The 22161-nt window shown below is 39.9% G+C and overlaps 1 protein-coding gene across 4 annotated transcripts in view; it reads right to left on the bottom strand.

The window, feature by feature from the left end:
• Positions 1–3327: 3327 nt before the first annotated feature.
• Positions 3328–22161, bottom strand: part of ST7 (suppression of tumorigenicity 7) — a 136161-nt gene continuing 117327 nt past the window's right edge. For all 4 annotated transcript variants that reach the window (XM_071423695.1, XM_071423697.1, XM_071423698.1 and 1 more), the window contains 5 exons: positions 21235–21337; positions 13306–13456; positions 8865–8957; positions 5791–5930; positions 3328–3642 (listed from right to left, as the gene is read on the bottom strand). In XM_071423695.1, the coding sequence (XP_071279796.1) occupies positions 3547–3642; positions 5791–5930; positions 8865–8957; positions 13306–13456; positions 21235–21337 (583 nt within the window). In that variant the 3' untranslated portion in view covers positions 3328–3546. The remainder of the gene's footprint in view (positions 3643–5790; positions 5931–8864; positions 8958–13305; positions 13457–21234; positions 21338–22161) is intronic.

Below are 22161 nucleotides of genomic sequence, written 5' to 3'. Positions count from 1 at the left end.
GGTGTATATTGGGGCATGTGGGCATTGAAGCATAGAGATTGCTGCTTTTTCTTCTCCTGGAAAAATGTCTAAAACAAATTTGTGCATCTCATCCTGGCCTCCTTTCCCTGTGTGCACCTCTTTGCAGATGTGAATTAGGAAATAAAATGCTGCATTTCTGGTACTGCACTGCACAGCTGCTGAAGAGCATCCAGCCTGCATGCCCAAACCACAGCTGGGCACTGCCTGCAGGCCTCATGCCCAGCTTCTTGTGGGGCTCAGTGCATGGGGGCAAGGGGGAAGGGAATGTTCAGGGATTAGTGAAGAGCTGCATCTGGGGAGGGGGCTTTTGCTAAGAAAAACCAGCTCTTACTCCAGTGAGCAGCACAAAGTGAGGGAGAGTACCAAGGTTCTCTCTCCTCCATGGCGTGTGCCCCACACTCTTTGGAAGGGCTGGATGCAGGTGGTGGCTGCCTCCAAGGGCAGAAGGGGTTCTGTGGTCACATGTCACAGCCTGCAGGTTTTACCTGCCACTTCAGATGAGAGAAATGAACTTATATTATCAGAAAGACAGAGACAGCTCATGAGCTGTAACCACAAACGTGATTTAGGGTTGTTACTTTTGTGCAACAGCTCATTTGCCTGGGGAAATGGATGCAACTTCATAAAGTTAAGATCTCTTGTGAGAAAGAAGCAAATGCATATGAGTCAATACATTGACAGCTCCCTCTGTGGTGGGAGCTGGGCAGGAGCCCTGCTGCAAGCTGGGCGGAGCCAGGGGCTGCCTTTTACAATCTGCTGTAACTAGAGCCACTGTGGTTTTCAGGGCCACCACAGGGTGACAGCCACACTGGGTGTGACATGTGCAAGAGGTGCAGCTTCCTTTGGATGTTCAGCTTCTGCAGTTTCTTCAAAATGGCAACACTCTTGATAATTTCCTTCCTTTCTGCTAGGGTAAGGATTTCCATGCTCTGAAAAAATGTCTGTAAGTACAGTGTACACACCAAATGATAAAAAAGCAGCGGCCCTCCCCTTGGTGTAGCACTCCCCTCCCTGAGTGCAGTTCCTGCAGGGAGCAGCTGTTACTCTACCCGGTGGGAGGCAGGGACAGAAGGGGCCAGCCTGACTTGACACTCCTGGGGAGGTCCTCTCCTTTTTTCTTCTATGCAGGTTATAGTGTAAAGAGATAATGTGCATACAAATACTATTAAGTTGTCTTAAAAAAAAAGACAACTAGGAACTGCTAACATTTGGAGTTAAAAAGCTTCCTCCACCCCTAAATCTGGAGATGAGTTATTATCTGAACCAGATTTCCACAAGGCTCATCTCTCCACTAAGCCAGAGGCTTTCCATCATTATAATCATGGGCTGTGTTTGCTTTTTGATCTAAGCTATACTGAACTTCACAGGAAACATGTCAGAGGCAGCAAAGCCTAAGGCAATAAACTCTGCCCAATGAAAAAGAAAATTCTTTTGTTTGTTTTGCCTAGTCTTCCAGATGCCTAGAATTATAATTAAAGAGAGATACAAAAATCCATGGCCCATTACTGCTTATTAGGGAGATAGATACTAGAAATAGTAGAAATTGCATAAAATTATGTTTGAATTCCTAAATATTCCCCATAGTTCAAGGAAAGGATGTGATTCTTCTAGGAGTTAAGCATTCCTTTTTATCAGAGTAATACAGATAGAAACTCCCACACAGATCATAATATCTTCGAATAGAAGGCCAAACTACTACCTCAGCTGCTGCCAAACATGGAGATTTGTGTACAGCTGGTATACACTGATGTGCAAATGCAAGCACATTTCCATTTAGAACTGTGAATCACAGCAATTTATTCTTTTGAAATGTAGGGTATAGGTGGCTGGGAATAAGTGATACAAAGCAGCACAGGACAAGAGCTGCCTATGCCCGATCCTTCTGATTTTCAGCAGCCTTAAATGATTCTGACAGAGCTTTTTGAGGCAACAAAAAATAAATCAGTATGGTTATCCCCAATTTTTCAGCTGGAGATACACAGCAGCTCCTGCTGTGAGGGTGTTTCCTGTGGCTACTCTAGCAATTCAGATGAAAATAGGAGAACTCAAATATTGGTCCATTTCATACTTCCACATGCTTATCCACTAGCAATCCATTACCTCTAATCTGATGCCACATCCTACATTAACTGCAACCCAGACTAATTTCAACATTACAGTGAATTGTTTTGCAGGAGTAATAGCCAGAGAAGATAAACCAGTATGGAAACCCCCAACAGCCACACCAGGTCTAACATTTGTCTGTGGGGCTCTCTGCTCCTCCAGACCTTGGGGCTTGCCCAGGTCTCACTCTTACAGCTGATTTCTCCTGGCTGAGACTGCCTTTTTTTAATCTTGTAGCACAGCAGTGTTTGCATGGTACTTCTGCTCACTTGAACAAACATCTGTCTTCTACTAGACTACTGTGTCTGATCAAGTGAAATAATGTAATGCATCTTCTATTGTTAAGAAACACCTTCCTTTTATACCTGTTCTAATACTGAGAGTTTTGTTTCTGCTCACTCATTTCCTCATTGATAAACAAACTTATCTGCTAGTGATCACAGTCCCTTAAACTCTTCAGCATTTTAAGAGTAACAGTGAAGTTGAAATGGTAAAGTGGCATTTTTGATCCACTGCATTAGGGTTATGCTTCCTTATCTGGAGGGGAGCTGGAAAAAAAATCCTTGAGGCATCTGTAAGGATGCACTTCAAATTCTTGACAGAGAGGACTACTTCCTTCAACTTCCAGATCAAAATCTTCATTTTAGAGCTGGTCTCAGAAGTTTCCATCAACAGTGGCTAAGTCATAAATGAATACTTAGTCTAAACAGTCACAGCACAAGGATAAGGTTTCCTGAGGTGAGCACTAATAGTGAAACACCAGCCTCTCCATTAATTGTGCATGAACTAACACCCATTTTGCTAATGAGCCTTCAGAAGGTACCTGAAACACCAGGGGTGTGAAGAAAATCTGTCAAGTACATGGGCTTCTTGAAAATTCAAATGAGGATACAGTGGCCTTAGTGCAGAGAAGGGACTCAGCCCAGTGTGCCATCCTAACTGCCTGGAGAGCCTAAAGCTGCTTTAAGCAGGAGCTTTAACTGTCTAGAAGCCTCTCCTAGACTGCAGAAGTGAGGGCCTCGCCCTAATTGAGCTCCATAAGAAAAGGCAGAGACAATGTTGTTTAATTGTAACATTATCAGCACGTTTCATTACCTGAATGTGCAGCTATGTCCTAGCCACGGCCAAACAGATACCACAGGTTTAAAAATAAAAAACAAAACCTAGGATCTGTGTTCTGAAAAAGTCGAAAGACAGCAATGCTACAATACACAAAAGTTTATTTTTTTCTTTTCTGAAGGCAAAATATAATAGAACCTAACATCAATGTATTTTGTACAACAAAACAGTTTTTATATGAGAACAGACAATCCATGAAGAGTTTTTAAGTCTTATAACTGCTTCCCTTTTTTATCATGCTTTCTTGTGGTCAACAGAAAGTTGGCACAGAAGATGTCATAGCAGTCAGTCGGGCATGCTCCCTCAGATCCTTGTCAGCTGGTGCCACAGGCTGGAGGGCAGGATACTTTCCACTTTTTCCATCACAAAATTTAAAGGGGCAAAGAGGGTGCTGAGAAACTGCAAAGAAATCAGATACACATTCAGATCAAAATCCAGGAGACAATACACCTCAAGAGAAAGCTGTCCAATAAGATAAGACATTCTTGCTGTGTTCCTCTGTAAAATCCTCCAGCATGATAAAAATTACATAATTCACACATAAAGACTTTCAAATTCTTGAACCTTGCACATACAGAGATTTATGGATTTTGCTGTAAAGAAAGCAAGAGCCCCATCTTTACAAAGATCAAAGTGATGAACTACAAAAGTTTCCACACATCTCACATCCTAGATTGAAGCTCATACTGAAGCCACAAAAAGCTCAACCCAAAATCTAGTGAAGAGAAAGAAAGGCTTTTTCATAGCAGGGGTATGCCAGACCACCTCATAGAGACAAACATTGTGTCTTGAGATTCAAGTTTAAGATGGTTTAGGATTATCTACAGATCTGCTCTATACACTGAGGCATCACTAACTGTAATCCTAACATACTCTGCACCACTGACTAAAATTTATCTTAACATCTTCTCTCTAGTACAGAACACAACATTCAAAGAGTCTTCAATATATTAGTGTTCAGATAGGCATATGATAAAAATCAAGATGGAGGACATTTAATCACAGGAAAAAACCACCGGTAGCTAAATGTCACAGAACTCGGGTATTCAAGGAACTCCTGAAATACATATTGAAATACATATTAATTTTAATTAATTATTAATACATTCGAGAAATACATGTTAACTTCTTCTGTGGCAGAAGAACTAAGTACAGAATCTCACTATGCTGCCAGCATATAGTCTTTGTTCAGGATACAAGGCTGATAAACACAGGAACAAGGCTAACAGGGACAGATTTGGGATCTAAAACTGTGACAGTATCAGAAAACTAAAGATTTGATTGAAAGAGCCAAACAAGGGTTCATACATTTCAGTAACTTCAGTAACTAAGGAACAGAAAAAATCCAACCACTGAATCCAAGAAAAGCCTTACAGAGAAGTTTATGATCATATGCCCAAGTTAAACATTTGCTGCCTACCTAACACCTACGTACACACTAAAGAAACAAGAAGGGGTAATAATATTTCAGGTATATTTCAGCACTTCTTGCTGAAAGAAGAAGTATCTTCTGCTACAACTGATCTTATTTTGTGTCTTCTAGAGCTAATGAAAAAAATTCTTGGGTGAACTGTTGCTGTACCAGACTCCACTCACAGGCCTGGGTTAACACAAGACCCAGCTCACCTGCAAAGGGAGCCTCTTCCCCTTTGCAAAAGGGTTTCAGAGAGCACTGACAATCTGGAATTTGCCAAAACCTTTCAGCCTGGCCTCCTCCACCCCACTCCCTATACCCCCATATCAAAAGTACCAAAGACATTAAAAACAAACTGGCAGGAGGCCAGTTTGGAAACATGAGACCTGAAACAGAGACAAATATATTTGAGAAAATATATTACAATGGAAGATACTCAGTATTTATTGGAGAAGGAATTTTTTACTATCCTAGAGCTTTTCTGTTAGTGGATTTTTCATCTCCTAGCATGCTGGAACAGTGATGTTCTTGTTTTTGCAAGAAAAAGGTTTGGTTTAGAATAATTCATGGCTCTTCCCCCTCATTCTCCAAAATTTATTAATCCTTGGTGGATTAAAAAAGCAGAATTAGGAGAGACTTCTTTGGACATAGTTCAGGAAAGTTATGGGGAAAATATTGAGACTACTTCCTCCTTGGCAGTTCAGGGAAAAAACACAGAAATTTGTCCTGGTTAACACTATTTCTGCTCATACTGACAGCTTCTATTGCATAGGAAATCACAGCAGCCATTATGACTCCACAAAATAGAGGGGTTCTAATAACTAATAACTAACTGTTAGTTTATTTTAGTGGATGATATATGAAAATACAGATACTCAGTTCTCCCACCAAGCCCTTTTTTTTTTGCAAAATCACAAGATATCAAACCTAACAACAGAGCCATATAAACCAGAGAAGACAAACAGGCAGGTCTTACTGATTAGCAACCTTGACAGTTGTGCACATATCCCCTGCTCAGACATGGGCTGATGCTTCTGAGTGGGCAGATATTTAATACCTGGCAGTATTTAGCTCTGCCTTTCCTGCACTGGTGTCTTTATTTACAGAAGGGACCAGCAGCAGAGAATACTCACAGCTTTTGCAAAGACCCCCATGAGCTCTGGGAACTGATGTGTCAGGAGGGCGAGCATGGCTGTGAAAGAACAGAGTCCAGCAGTGAAGAGGATGAAAAAGGGAAGCTCTTTCTTGGGATAAACTGAAACCTCATGAAATGCTGTAGAAAAAGACATGAGAAGGGGAAGGCATTATACATTGAAAAAAAAAATCAAAACACAACACCAAGCAAAACCAAACCAATGTTCTTACATAGTTTGAACAACCTGAGACACACAAAGATGCTTTTGAAGGAAGAAGAAAATGGAAGGTCTGATACTTCTAGGGACATAATTGTTGTGTCAGTTGTCTCTACCAAATAATTCTCTCTAAAGAGCCTATTTCTGGTTTACTCTGGTGCTATGTACACATCACTTTTGTCTTCCTTGTGTCAGCAGTAACTACAATGCAGCTCTGCAACAGCTAATTCCAGAAAAGAGACTTAGAAATAAAGCATTTTAATTTTTTTTAAATGTACATTATTAACTAACCCCATGGCTGCACGTTTGCTAATGCTGCTACACAGAGAGTGCAGAAACATGCCTGGGAGCAGCAGTGAGCCCAACCATATGGAAGCATTGCTGCAGACCAGTTAAAGCAGGCTGTAAAACTACAGCCTTTGTAACTGTAAATTCCGAGGGTTTTATCTTCAGAGCAAGAAAAATTATCCTAACAGCAGGACATATAGGCATGTATTTTAAAACCTGGAAATTAAATGAACAGTGAATTTTTAAGACGTTTGTTAATATACACTGATAGGAATACAGAAATTTCCTTGACTCTGGTATAAAAAACCCTTCACTGGACTTTGGAAAAAACAGCACTGAGATGACTGAAAGGGTTAGAAAAGGATAATGAATATTTTACCAGAGGGATATATCCCTTGAACTTTTATGGCAGCTCAGATTCAAGGTAAAAATTCCTCCAGGTTGGCAAAAGGTCAGGTGGATTTCTTACCTTCAGTCTGTAGTTTAGAGCTACAGTCAAGATAAATGCAAACTTTAAAACATTTTTTTTCTCATATAGGACCAATCTCAAGGTTTCCCATATACTCAAATCCTATGGCTATTCATATATATGAAACATTACTCTTCCATTTTGCCTACTTTCTTTGCTTCAGTGATCAGCTCTCATCTCTTTGTAGTTGCAGATGACATAAACACATGGTAATCCAGCAACATTCATGACTGTATTCATCCAGAGTGGAGTGGTTCTCAAAACCAAAAGCAGGAATTCATAAGAGTTTAAATTAGAATATTAAAAACTAAAAATATGTATGACTCTTGAGTCTGCTAGTTTGATCAGTTAAAAAAACAAAAGAAGGGATAGATTACAACTTCTCTTTGATTTAAAATAAATGTAGAGATCAGAAATACCAAAACATGGACTTTTTTAAGTCTAAGATCTCTTGTGCTTTTCTTGCACTGCCTTTTCACACAGGCTCAACCCTGCTGTCCCAGTCTGTTATCCAGTCAGGGCAAAAGTTTTGTAATTGATATTTTTAATGTGGAGAGCCTATCAGATTGTTGTGTTCTGATATAACTCCAGCTCTCTCTCCCACAAAACATGCACAATTAAAGGGTGTGGACAGGTATGCAAAACCCCCCTAACCCACCTGTGTCTGTCAGGCATTCTAAACTCTTCCCTCCTCTAACCCAGGAGATTTTGCAGTGAAAGGCATTTCCCATAGCTGCCAGAGCAGAACACACTGCCTGCATATGCTGTTAAAGAGTCCTGCTGTTAGCTTGTAACATCTCACAAGAACAATTAGTTTTGCATCTAAAAAGAGAATGCTGAGCTATTCTGCATGACTTTGTCATTCCTAAATCTCCTGACACTCCACCCTCCCCAGCTCAGCATCCCTCTGAGTACAGCAAGCAGAGCACTCTGAGAGGTGTTGTTATAATTAGGATGATTATAATGGGGTGGGGAGATACTGCCAGTTGCCAAGGATTTCTGCGTAATATCAACAGGAATGTGCTGTGAAGGAGAGACTTGCAATGAGTGGATTTTCACTGTATTATTCTCACCTAATGTTTACTCATGTAGGTTACAAAAAGAGGCAACACCTTTTTCAGCCCAAACCAGAAAGATTCTGAATGAAAGACTATAAAGGATGCAAATGCCCTCAAAAGCAGCCTTCCCAGCAGAAGCAGGCTTCATTTTACTTGTTCCAGAAAAAAATTTTCTTTATTTAAGAAGGTGAGAGAAGAATCTTCTTCCTTGGATCAACTTTTATTTCCCTCCTCTGCCCTGACCCTGCAAACTTGTGTGTGTTCCACTCGTGCTCACACGAAGTCCCACAGGGAGAGCACGTGGGAATGAAGTGTAACTGCAAGATTGGCTGCTTTGGCTCTCCCTCTGCATTCTTGTGCTTCACTGCATGCACTGCAATGAGTCTCATTAGCTTGGACTGTAATGCTTCCTGGGGGCTGGATCTCTCTTTATATCTGTATCTGGGAACACTGCTGGCACCTTCCTAGCACACGCTATAAACACACATCAAAGTGACTGAGATGACTTCACATCAATCTCTTCATAACAGTGCACATGCCATAACATGAAGAAAACCCTTTCTTGCTATTTAAACTGCTTTTTGGAAAATGTAAGCACAGCCTGTCATGAGTGCTAGCTGCAGGAATGATCCAGCTGTCCTCAAGCAAGTTGGATCCTGCCTCGGAATTCAAGTAGCTCATGTGTCTATCAAGGATTAACAAGGCTGTGACATTGTGCTTTTGGTTTGAGGGGATGTTAACCCAGATGAAAGATCAGTGTCTTGGCAAGAGAGAATAGCAAGATCTAAGTGATTTGGATCTCTTTGGTAATCTCTCTCCCTGTCTGTAAGCTGTCAGAAATAATAAATACAGCTAATTGTTATGAACTTTGCTGAGGACCTGCCTCTTGAACCATCAAAGGAGCTCCAGAGGCTCACTGTCAATCTGGTTATTCTAATCCACTGCACTCAATTTAAAAGGCATCAAAGGAGACCGGTGCTGCAAGACTCAGCTAAACAATTCTTAGGTGTCAATCATAAGAAGAAAAACGTTGAACATACATGGTAGTAGTTCTCTATCTGCAGTTTCTGTACAAATAGGGTAAGGGTAGAAAAGATGTCCTTTTTCCAGTGGATAGGGGATCATTCTGAAAGCTGAAAAGAAAACATGGTGCATAAGTTACTGTGAGTGTGGCAGTCATACTTAAGAATACTTGCAATTCTGAAAAACAAACATAGACAAAACACTTATATTTGGTTGCAAACAGCATATAAACTGCTTAATGAAATGCCAAAATAGAAATCTACATTGAGCTTTTAATCACAAAATCTCCTATGTTATTTTTATTCTTGAGACAATGTTCATGAATGTCAGGTGAGACCACATTACAAGGACATACAAAAATGTTCGCATAATCAAAGCCCATTATACTTCCAATTCCATAGCCAAATTTACACATTTTGTCTTAGGCTTTTAGGCTGCAGTATTTTTAAATTTCAGGGGAAAGAAGTGTATCTGATATAATAGGTATAGCCGACAAAAATGAACAGCCAAGCCTGTAAATGCAGACCAATACTCACAGTCCCTGTGCATCAAGAATAATAGGTTTTTCATGGAAAAAATACTCTACTCTTTTTCCATCACACTCCAGCAAGCCAGGTAACACTGATGACATGAGCTCTGAGGACCAGTTTTCCAACACAGTCATGTTTTCATTTTCTATTTGGCAATCAAAGATTAGTAGTAAATTATTAAACCCAGTTCCCTCTCATGCATTCTTTCTAAATGCAGCAGATCAAGTCAGGTTTCCAATATAAATCTTCAGGTTATGGATTAAATAATACTTAATCTTATGAATTTTTAAATTTGAAAATAATAACAGAGAGGGAGGGAAATGGATTACTAAATCTTGACAGTGCTGATGTCATAAGCCATCATCTGAGTGTGGTTTGTGGAAACATCAGAATACTTGACTGAAATATAGCTTTGCATCAAGGCATCCTTTTCCATTATCCTGTATATTATTTTCACTGTTAAAATGTCATCAACGTGTTATTCTCACTACTCCTATGAACATCAGTCACTGAAGCAGTATTTTTCCCCACAGATGTCCTAGAAGCACTGTACACTTAAGTTGTTAGGTACAGCCCACTGCCACACAGTAACACTCCCATTATCTCTGGCTCACAAGGCAACCTAAGGATTTGTTCAAATACACAGTCCCACAATATTTTCAGCTGTGCACATTGCATTTGAAATTATGTTAGCTGTGGTTTTTTGTGAAATTATATTATGGTATTTTTTCTTGGTTGCTGCATTTAAAGCAATAGTAAAGAAGGCAGAGATCCTGAAAGATTGTAAACCAGCCTGGGCTGAAATGCTCTTCCAGCATTAACCACCCCTCTCCATAGCAACCCAAAAAGCCAAGTACAAATACAATATCCAAGCAGTGTATGATCTTAACACACAACAAACTTGAGTGACTGTACAAAAACATATGTGGAACGTGCTCAATGCTTATTTCTTAAAAATCCCTAACACAAGTTTTTCCTTTCAATTTGGTTTAATATTGAAACAGACAATCAAGCCTCTTCTGCCTTACCCTAAGCCACAGTAATATTAAAACTATTAAGATTAATAAAAATAAAATGTGAGGTGAAGATGTTGCTTTTACAAAGCAAGTGAAAAATGTCTGGATAGATGTTATTCAATTTAATAATAATACTAATAATACTCAATTATAATAATACTCAATCATGCTTGACATGAGACCAACTATGGGATATTTACAGCAAAACAGCTTTAATTAGCAATGGTATCAGCCATGGAAGGAAGTGCTCTGGTTCATCTGGATCAGTTTGTGTCTATGTAGGTACTTCTCTGCCTCACTCCTACAGTATTATCTGATCCTTTTTTACATTAATTGACTCAGGTAGCACAGAGCAAGTTTGCCACTGACCATGTACAGTAGCTGCAAGAGCTCCAGGAGCATTTGGGAATCCCTAGGTTTCCTTTCCTCAGGCAAACAGTAGGAATTTTGACACAAATTTAGAAACAAATAGTGACAAATCATCACCCCAGACATGTTAAAAACTTGGTTACACTTGAAACTACAGACCTCCTGTACAGAGAACCTGGCCCAAACACAGTGGTGGCACTGGGGCTTTTATAGTTGTACTACGAATAAAATACCTACAAACACACAGAAAGAAAGCAAGGCAACTGACCCTGTATTATATGTAAACTGTTGGTTAAAACTAGTATAATTACATTTAACTTCTCTGCCATGTCTTCACTGCTTTTCACTTAGTTATGCAAAGATGCCAAGATATGAACCAAACATTATGATTATTGGACTTGACACTGTGAAACCATTAAAACCCCTGGTTGTCTTCATGTGTGAGCAAAATTTAAAAAAAAATTTTGAGGACTTGTGCACTGTTCGCATTTTTCCAAAATCACTGTACAAAATGAATTATGGATTTTTCTGCAGAAGATATGCAATGATATTAATTTACATCTTTACAGGCTATTATAGAGCTATTAGCTAATAAATTACGTATTCAGATTGCTGAATGTGAAGATAATAAGAAGGAGAATGTAGTTAGATGAGAATTCCCTATGTTGCCTTCAGGCACAGATGACTTGTTTCCTAAGTGGCAGGAGGACTGCAGGGCAGCCAGACTCCTGTGCCAAAACTGGTCCTGGTACAAAGCCCTTTAGGGGCTCCCCAGCCTGACAGAGCAAAAGAAGATCTGTTCAGAATTCCCTGCAAAACACTGCTTTTACTGATGGAATAATGAACCCTGAGCTAAAGGACTTCTGCAACAATCCAGAAGAGAAGGAACACTACTTAAAAGCAAATCACTGAAAACAAGCCATTGGGAACGAACCTATGACACAGAAAATAATAAACTGGGAGAAATAGTGGGAGAAGAGCTAGCAGATCTGACAGAGAACAATGCAGCAGAGCAAACCCCAGGCAGCACTGGTATAGGTTACTGAGCAAGGTGTTCTATACACCTAAAAATAAAACCAGTGGATCCTCAGGGAGTCTACACTGCAAATTAGGCAAGTTCAGGTAATTTCATACTGTAACTGAGATAGTAAGTCACTTTTACACTGGAGGTATTAAGTGCATTTCTATAGGAATTATCATGGTAACAAAAAATCTTTTCTATCAAAGCTAAATGAGGACAAAAAAATGGTGAAACACACCCATACAAACAAGTTGCTGTAATAAAACACACAGAGGATGAAAAAGAACAGAATAAAGCAGAGCAGAAATGGGGAACTAGATTACACTAAATTAGAAAAAAGGCCAACAAAGGCTGATTATAATTTGTACTTTTAAATTCTCAGAAACCTGGTAAAAAACACATCTCAAAGACAGGACAAGATATATTAGAAGGTTAGTATATGACCTTTGGAAGTCATATACTCCAACCCCAAAGCAGGGTCATTTCCAAGTTACATTGGATTGCACAGAACTATGTCAAGCTGAGCTCTGAGTATCTCTGGGGCAGGAGATCCCACAGACCCCTCTCACTGTGAAAATATGATTCTTAGGTCTGGATTAAATTTATCTGGTTTGAACTTGTGTGTATTGCTTCTTGTCTTTATGCTGGGCTGTCCTGTGAAGACTGTGACTCTCACTTCCATATCATCTCTCTGCTGGGTGGTGGAAGACAGCAACTGGATCATCTCTTCACCCATTCTAAGACTTCTCCAAGTTGAACAAAACCAGCTTCCTCAGCATTTTGTCCTCTAGCACATATTCCAGTCCCCTATGCATCCCAGCAATCCTTCACTGAATTCACTCCAGTTTGTCAGTTAAAAAAAAAGTCATAAAAATACAGCATTGCTTTATATTTCACATTATTATATATCTGTCTATAAGGCACACTCATAATTCCCAAATATCAAAGCATTCACAGAATCACAAAATGGTGTGGGTTGGAAGAGACCTTTAAAGATAATCTGTTCCAACTCCACTGCCATGAACAGGGACACCATTCACTAGACCAAGTTGCTTGAAGCCCCATCCAACACAGTCTTGAACACTTGGAGGGATGGCACATCCACAGCTTCTCTGGACAACCTGTTCCAGTGCCTCACCACTCTTATTGCAAAATATATTTTGTTTATGTCCAATCTGAATATACTCTCAGTTTGAAACTATTCATTCAAATAATGACAAACAAATCTCTGGAATGAAATAAGTTAAATTATTATCTCCTTATCAACGAGCAGGAAAATATGTCTCAAAGAAGTTGGAAAATTTTGTTCAGTATTAAACAGCAAACACAAGACTTCAAACCCCTTTTACTCATTAAATGAAGTTCGTGTTTTAAGTTCAAATTTCAAATAGTCCAGTGCTGGTGAGGATGTAACAGGTGTCCAAAATTCTCACATACTATACTTGACAAAAACTATTACTTTTTTCATTAAATTCAATAAAAATATTTTATTAGCTCCTTTGTAAGAAAGAAGATTACTTACTGCCTTCCCATGTACAGTGTAAGAGGTTCAATGCCCCCTCTACTCTTTTCCAGTGTTGAAGATGAAAGAAAGCATATGCTATTGCTTCACTGTCCCCTCTCTTCAGAATATGTTCAGGGGGCAGAATTAGGCTTTTCATTTCTAGTAGATACTGAAATAAAAAAGCAGAGCACAGTTATTGCAGAGGTAATACAAAGCACAGAAAGCTGACTGCAATTCTATAATGCATACTGAAAGGTCTATTTCCCTAAAGTACTTTTTCTCACAAGATTTCATCAAATGTGTAACATCACCAACTGCACTTGAAGACTACTATTGAATTATTCCCAAAGACTAAGATATGCTGTCAGATGGTTCTGCTCTACAGCAGCCCCTGTGTAGCAGGGACTACACAGAAATTCAAAATTAAATATCTCTCTTATTGAAGGAGATAGAAAAAAAGCGCTCAAAGCAGAAAATGGAATTTAATTACAAGAGCTTTTCAATGAAAAGTGTTTATAATAAAATGAAGAAGACTTTAAGCATTTTGATGCACAAAGTCTTTCTATAAGGAGACATATAGCACTCCTAGTTTGCACACAGGTTGCTGCATTTACTGCATCGCCATTAACTTGTTGTGAGGTCCATGAACATGCAAGCTTGGCAGCCACCTAAGCAGCTAAGAACTAGTTACAAGGTAAAAATGTTACAAAATGTACCAAGTGCCTGATTTCCAGGGGTGAGGTGCGGGTAAGAGTACAGGACCTTTAAGCTTGCTACTTGTAACAGTTGTTGAATGTGTCATTAAAATGAAAAGTACCAGTGACTAAATCCACAAGCAATTTCCACAGAGAATTTCCCCATAACTGGCTCCCCCCACTCAGCAGAAGCAGATGAAACATACAGAGGGTTCACGACACAGGAAAAGACAGAGGTCTCAGACATTATTCAAGCAGATGATTTCTCTCCCTCCTCAATCCATAAACTAGACAGACAACTAACACAGTTCAGCAGACACCACTGGTGTTACTGCGTTCCAGTTACTGGAGAGGCAAGAAACAGCAGAGGGTAAAAATGAATCCTTTCCTCTAAAGAATACCCTTGCTGGCATCCTTTACAGAAAAGAAGCTGCTGAATCAGCTCCTGTTGGTCAGTTCTCCTGAGGAGTGAAACATTTCCCAGCTGCTCCTCCACAGCACAGGGAAACTGTTGCTCTCTTCCAGGATGCCCCAGATCAAATGTTCTCCCCAGACTGTTCAAGTTAACACAAAAGGCAGCAGGTGAGCCAGCCCTAGCACAAGGTTGGGAAAGGAAAGGTATGGCTGATCACTGGCAATGAAGGAGGGAGTGTGCAGCCCCTCCATTTCACCCTGTGCTGCAGCCTGGTCTGGAAGGGGGAGGACTGCACAAGCCAGGGACTGACAACTTCCTACTGCAGGCACCCATGAGGAGCAAACCTGGCACTGGAGGCAAAAAGGGGTCATGGGTGGTGTCAGCCTTGCCCAGCCCCTGATAAATGCTGGCTTTTGTGAACAGGATGTGCTGGTGCAGAAAAGAAGGCAAAAGAAAGGAATGAGGCTTGAAAGTCAGCCTGTGGAAAGGAAAAGGGCAGAGGGAAATGAGCACCAACAGCATGACTTCATGGAGGATGTCCTAGAGAGTGCCATCCCTTTGTCTGGTGGAGCTGTCATGCAGGTAAAAGATTTGGAGAGCTCTTGATCAAAACAGAGAACTGTCAATCCTGGGGAATAAATAAATACCTCAAAGAGAAATCACATGTTTACCTACTTGATGTAGGTAACTCTTAAAAGAGGAGAAACTGAATCAGCAGTGGGAGTAGTTGAATATGATACTGGATTTTGCCTAAAGCCTTTCAGAAAAATCTGAGAGAGCTGCAGAGCAGGTGGATTAATGGAGGAACTTGCCATTTAGTAGGCAGTCCAGGGGATTAAGAGTGATAGAGAGAAAGAATAAAGAGCTGACAAGAAGGAGGGAGCTGCCAGGCTGACATGAATACAGCAAATGTTCACTGCCCTAATGAATGCCTCATCCTTTTAAAAACACACATTATACCTGTTGAGCAGAATGGAATACAGCTGCAAGAGCTGCAGGTTTCTACCTGTTTTATTAATTTAGAACATTAACTCTTATTCCCATATTTTCTGCAAAATTAAATGAGAAAATAAGTTCTCAATATTCAAATGTTTCAACCAAAGGAAAAACCATAAACAAACCCAGTGACATGTCACTATTAGTAGGGAAAGAAAAACCAGGAAGGAATGTTGTATTTCTAGGAGCATTAAAAGAAAACATTTTGATTCTTATATATTGCTTGTTATCAGCAATCAAAATTAAATCAAATGGAAATACCAGATGGAAGAATATATCTTGACACTTGCAATCAAGCTTAGTCCTCACTCAGTTAACTTCTGTTTTCAGTATGCATTTTTCTCAGTTTCAGAAAGAAATTATTTTTAGAAGCACCTCAGATCAAAAATGTGAACCCCTCCTCCCTTGTTACTGTATCACAGCTATCTTCCCAAACAAAATGTCCATAACCTGGTTTGGTGATATTCAATAAGACCTCCATGCAAAGTTGATAGGTGGATCAAGACTCATTTGTGACTCATAAATGTTTTTATTTGACACATAAATGTCAGCCACACCTTTTGGGGATATAAACTGTCAATTGATTTATTCTGGAGGCATTTCCAGCAGGAACACCAACTGTACACAGCCCTAGAGAGACCCTGTCTGGAATGCTTTGTACAGTTCTCATCAGGCACTTTCCAAAACAAAAAAGATCACATTTCTCAAGCAAAGAAATTCAAAGAAATGGTTTTGGAAGATGGCACTTGAAGGCCTCCATCTACTCAAGTTCTCTGAACATTAGGAAAGGGTACCAAAAAGCTGCCTAGCTGTAAGTAGGGCTTGATTATTGTGGAAGGAGAGATATGACTGTACATGAAAATTAGAATGGTCATCATACCCATGAATATCACATCCATTGCTGCACTGCTGTATTTTCAAGGAGAGTTCAAGAGCTCAGAGGGCATTCATTCATTTGCTGGCAGGGCTAAGGGTCTACCTACAGACACCAAGGGCAGCCCCCTTTTCTGGCAACTGCAGGCTACTGGTCCTGGATCTTTCAGAGGCAGGACTGAGCTCCAGCAACGTGCTGGGTTTCTAGCAGGTTGTCCATGAAACCAACACAGTCCCCCTGAAACCTTTTGTATTGGACAAGGAGACAAATTCCAGTCAAATGAACTAAATAATAAAAAAAAATAAATTTTTCCCTTAAAAACCATCCAATGAGCTGCAGTCCTCATGGTGACCACATAATGTGAACTACAGTCTTCATGGACTACTGCATGCAACAAACATCTCCAGCTCTTGGAAAAAATCAGCCAAAGACATCTGACTGTAGTTTCCAAGAGGCTGCTATTGCACTTCATCAAAGGCTAGACAACTGCAGTCATCTCTTGAGCCACCAAAGACTTCAGGGTGGCTCACCAAAGACTTGAGCCACCAAAGAAAGACTTCATCTCTTGAGCCACCAAAGACTTCAAGACATCTCTTGAGCCACCAAAAACTTAATTTGACTAATCATATCTCAAAATTTCTAAAGCTCTTATTTCAGAACACAGCCCTTGTTGTTACATGACTAACAGGGACACAAAATCCAATCATACTACTAAAATTCATACTAGTAACCTACATCTCTTGACAGACTCCCTGTTAACTCCAGCTCCTGATACACTGGCATCCACTCAGATTAAACCACAACCTTCATAATTTAAGTAATAAAACTTCAATACCTTATCAATCCTTTGAAAACACGAGGAGAAAAGGGGAGCCCTCTCTCATCCTGACAGAACTCTGAACCCAAGCAGGGTTCCACTTCAGAGGGAGAATCAAACAACAGGCTAAGTAAGAAACCTAGCTGAGAGCAAGGCGTTCATGGAGGAAATCTAGATGGTAAGACCAACACATCTCCAACTGCGTTTTTTTCAGGAACAAATGAAGAAATTTAACTAGAACAAGAAATAAAATGCCATAACCATCTGGGCTTATCAGGTTCCTTTAAAAAATGAACCAGCTCAGAAACAAACAGCCTAGAAAATTTCAGCCAGAATGATCTCTTCACTCTTGTGGCCAGTGACAGGACTTGCTGAGCTCTGGAACAGCCTCCTCAGGGAAGTGGTCACAGCACCAGCCTGACAGAATAAGCTTTTGGACAAAGCTCTTGGGCACACAGTGTGACTCTTGGGGATGGTGCTGTGCAGGGCCAGGAAGTGGACTTGATGATCCTTGTGTGTCCCTTCCAACCCTGGCATTTTCTTTGATTTGCTGATTCTATGACCCAGCCTCAGTGACGTTGGAAGAAAATACTGGAGTTGCACAATGACTTCTGCTATCATGAGATAGCTCAATTAGCCCTTTGCCACTGCATTGTTCTGGCTTGGATTATTTTTTGGATTGTCTTTTTTTTTTGCTTTTTCAGATCCCTCTCTTCTCTCCCTCTAACCAAACCTTTTTTTTTGTCAAAGACCTATATTTAGGAGTTACAGTGTAACAGTAGTTTTCATGTACTTCTACAGAGGGCTTCTGGGCCAGTTAGGTGACATTTTGTAATAGATACATCTCAGCTACAGCCATTCTGTGCACGTACAGGAATGCGTTTTAATGAGCATTTGGAGAATGACAATGGACTTTGTACACATGAAGTGCAACAGGGTGGAATTTATACTTCTCTTGCTTAAATCAATCGAGCATATATCACCTATTTCACAATATTGACAGCTCTCTGGCTCCTAATTCTCTCCTGCTGAGAGTGCTTTTAGCATTCCATATTACTCCAATGACCTTTTATAAAATAAATCAACCTAACTCAGGCAGGTTTCCTTCTTTTCCTCAATTGTACAATCTGACTCTGAAATTACAGCTCAGGTTGCAAACAGGCAACAGGCACTGCTGCACCTGTGAAAGCATCCTTCCAGTCCAGAATATGAGAATTTAATGTTGTTTGAACAGGAATTCTCATCTTCCCAGTGGGATGAACAGCATAGGCTTAAGAAAGTTCCAAAATACTGGTTTCTACATGCCTAGTGAAGCCACTTTCAGGTCACCTTTCCCATTCTCATTGAATTGGTTGTAATTAAGTGGTTTGGCCTTTCTGCTGGAAATAAAACAACAAATCAGTGTCTCACTGAAGAGTTAAAAACTCTCTCAAACATATCTCAAATAGTTTCTCTGTAATATCATGGGGTGTGTGGAACAGATTAATTTCCCATCTGGTCTATGAATTTGTTTGCATTATTTGTTTCTATTAGCAACTACAACTTACTAGAAACCACACAAGCATACGGATAGACACAGTTCTTACTAAGAAAATCAAAATAAATAAAAAAATTGAGAAGGGATGCAACAGAGAACAGATGAATCTTCAAAAGTGTTTAAATCAATGGTTTGTTACATCCTTTTAAGAGATTGTTTGTAGACAAAATTGGCATTTCTTAAAGTAATATCAATATTTAAGTTGCCTGATTGAAATGTAGCATACTCCAGCAGAGACTGTCTTCAAATAAACTCAGCTCCTGGCTTACATACGAACCCATACAACTGTGTGCAGGACATACTTTTGGCTCACTTATAACAATCAGATATATGGACTATCATCTGTTTTCTCTTTAATGAATACCTCTAGTCCCATAAATCACAGAAAGGAAGGGAGTGCTTTTCAGGAGGAGTTTGAATGAAGGGAGAGAGCTCTGCAAATCAGTTCAGGAAGGGTGTTCCACAACTGATAAATGTCCAAGAGACAGCTGTGGTAGCTTATCAGCATTAGCTTTTTATAGTCCTGTTACATACAAGTAGGGAAGCCCCAAACACATATAAATAATATTGATGAAATTGTGTGTCTGTGTACATATATACCTTTTCCCCCAACCACTCCACAAATTATACACTCCTCATGATATAATATGTACATAAAAACCCCTCTGAAATAACAGCTTCAGTGGCAAGACAACCCTCTCTGTTTAACTCCTAAATTTTTGTCTAGTATGTTAAATAATTTGTCACATTCTGTAGTTTATTTCTTCCTCACTCTGAACAAAAGACTCACTAAGATTTAGATCCTAGAGAAGCACTGAACACACATTTGTTTTGTGGCCTTGTTAGATTTCTTGTGATGCTGCTTGCTAAAACTTATACCCATTTCATTAAAAACAAATGGGATATGACTCCAATTACAACTGAGTGGAAGTTGAGGTGTAATATCCACACACTGCATAAAATTATAACCAAAAATGAACTTTCACACCTTAATATCCTTTAGGTAATAGCAGCAGGATGAGTGTGAAATCAGCTGTATATTAATCTGTGTCAGGCTATTCTGTTTTAATGTTAAAATCTGAACTAAAAGAACCTCTGGAGTCTGCTCCTATCATCCTACCTTGTCATCCTGGTCATTTATGTTTCACAAAGGTTTTCAATTTCAGATTTCAGAGTGTCAGACTTTGAAAAATAGAGGGAATCAATTAACAACATGATTAAAAGAGACTGTGATGGAAACATTTATCAATAGCATGGAGATAAGTGAGGAAAATGGAACAGGCTCCCAAGGATTGCTCATGACAGGCTAAACTGGTATTTTTCCTCAGCAAGATCTCCAACTGGGCTTCAGTAAAACATTTAGAAAGGTTCATCCAGAACAAGACTGCGCTAGAGTTAAACTGGCAACCGAGCAGAAGAGAAACACCAATGGTTGTGTTGTTGCAAGAACCATTGGGGTGGAAGAAAGTAAATAGAGAAGTCCTGGAATCAAGCTTCATTAAGGATATTCCTTTTATGGCATGGCACAAAAGTAGAAGCTCAGCTCATATTACAAAAGGACTCATTCTCACCTAAACTTTGTTGTCTAAAAATCAGGCTTTTACTGGAAAAGAGTTGCTCCTTTCATATTCACTGTAGAAACACTGAGGAGGAAAAGTCTGTCTAAAGATGTCTAAGGCAGTTTATTCTTTCCACTGCCTGTAGAGGGAATCTAGATGATTTTACAAAGACAACAGCCTTTCAGACAGCTATTTAGTGGTTGGCATTACAGACAAAGCTCACAGAGAAAACATTTAATTCCTGCAGTGCATGAGAATTAACTTTCTGGAGCCCATGTGTACATGTGGAAGAGGGCTTGGGTTTGTCTTGACCAGACTTGGTGCTCAACTGTACCTAATGACAAGGCTCCTACCTAAGACAAGGCTCCCTACATTAACACATCCCAGTTTTCCACTGCTCACTTTCCAGGGGCAATGCTAGCCCAAAGGTTTGTGGGGTGAAGTTCAGAGGCCAAAAAGGTCTAATTGCCAAAAAAATCTACCTTTAACCTTCAGCAATCTCTTGGCAACATTCTCACTGCTGAGATACAACCCCAGAGAGCAAGTATGGGAATTAGAACACAAATCTGTTTTTTTTTTACTTTGCAGTTCTCAGCAATTCTTCCCCTCTGAGCTTTGCATCCTCAGAACTTAATGACAGGTTGCTGCATAAGAGATTACTAATGCAACTCATGTGAAGTACATCATGAACTCCAAAGATAGGCTCTTTTGTACAGCATGCCAAAACCATTTTCTTACATATAATCATCAAAACAAATAAAATATGCTACTTTGAACTAGAAGATCTTTAATGACTATTTTGTCAATAATAATCTATCTTTATGCATGATCTGCCTGCAGGTCAGCATTTGGTGAAATCCACATCAGTTGAAATTTCAAGTTGCACAGTCCTGAATATGAGATTGCAAACCAAAAACTGTGCATACTATCAGCTTTTTTCCCCTTTCCATTGTTTGCTCTCTTTTCCACAACATCACTCATTACCCTAACACAAAAATCAGGAGTTATATCCTCAGTAATTTTAGAGCTACAACAATGTTTTCTCAATACTCACTTTTGGCACATGTGGATTGAATTCTACTGCTCTGTGAATAGCTTCTACTGCGTTCATCTCTGCAGTGCTCAGCCCTCGCCTTGAGGCAGCCTCTGGAGAAAATCTACAAAAGCAAAGAAACAAACACATTAGGTCAGAAATGCTAGTAAGAAAAAGCCAGAAAAGGAATCTAGAACATGGGCCCATGTAAGCAAGCTGAGTAATTTTCCTATGCTCTCCAAACTTCCATAGCAAGTGGAAACTCTGAGAGATCTATTACATCAAGGCCAATAAAAATCCCAGCAGAAGCGGAAAGCATGTTTGTATCTAATCATGGCAGAAAGTCAGTTCAAACAGTCCCTTCTCTGTCACTAACCTACATTTGCTCTAGGTACCCTGCTAGGGGCATATTCAAGGCTGAAATTGCAGGGGAAAAAAAAAAAAGAAAAGAAAAGAAAAAATAACAAGACCAAAAAACCCCCAAAAAACCAATCCAAATTATTGTTGGAGGGTTTATATTAAAAACAGGTTTGGGGAAGTTTTAGAAAGGTTCCCAACCCAATGCCCCTGAGTCAGGTTGAGATGGAAGCACGATGCAGCAGCAGTAGCAAGTGGTCTACTGGCTGCAGCACCATTGAGGGTAGCATGCCCAAACTGTGGGCAAATCATCTGCCCCAGTGAATAAAAAACCAGACCATGCAATCTCTTTCTCACCTCACACCCCACGGCTAACTCCAGAGCTGTACTTGGCAGGCAGACACCACAGGGAAAGCTGTGACAACCTTAGCCCTGCCCTCCCAAGCTGGAGTCGCTGTGTAGGGAGGAAAGATGTTGCAGTAGGTACTGGCGATCTACAGGATAAAAAGAATGAAAGAAAATTACTTAGAACTTGATGTGTACATACACTTTAAAAGCAAAAACTGTCAGGATGTCAGTCAAGAAAATGGC

The sequence above is a fragment of the Agelaius tricolor genome, unplaced genomic scaffold, assembly GCF_023055355.1.
Source record: "Agelaius tricolor isolate 1412-34295 unplaced genomic scaffold, bAgeTri1.0.p SCAF_3, whole genome shotgun sequence".
Classification (NCBI taxonomy): Eukaryota; Metazoa; Chordata; class Aves; order Passeriformes; family Icteridae; genus Agelaius; species Agelaius tricolor.
The sequence above is the reverse complement of the archived record's forward strand: the minus strand, read 5'-3'. Positions and strand labels throughout refer to the sequence as shown.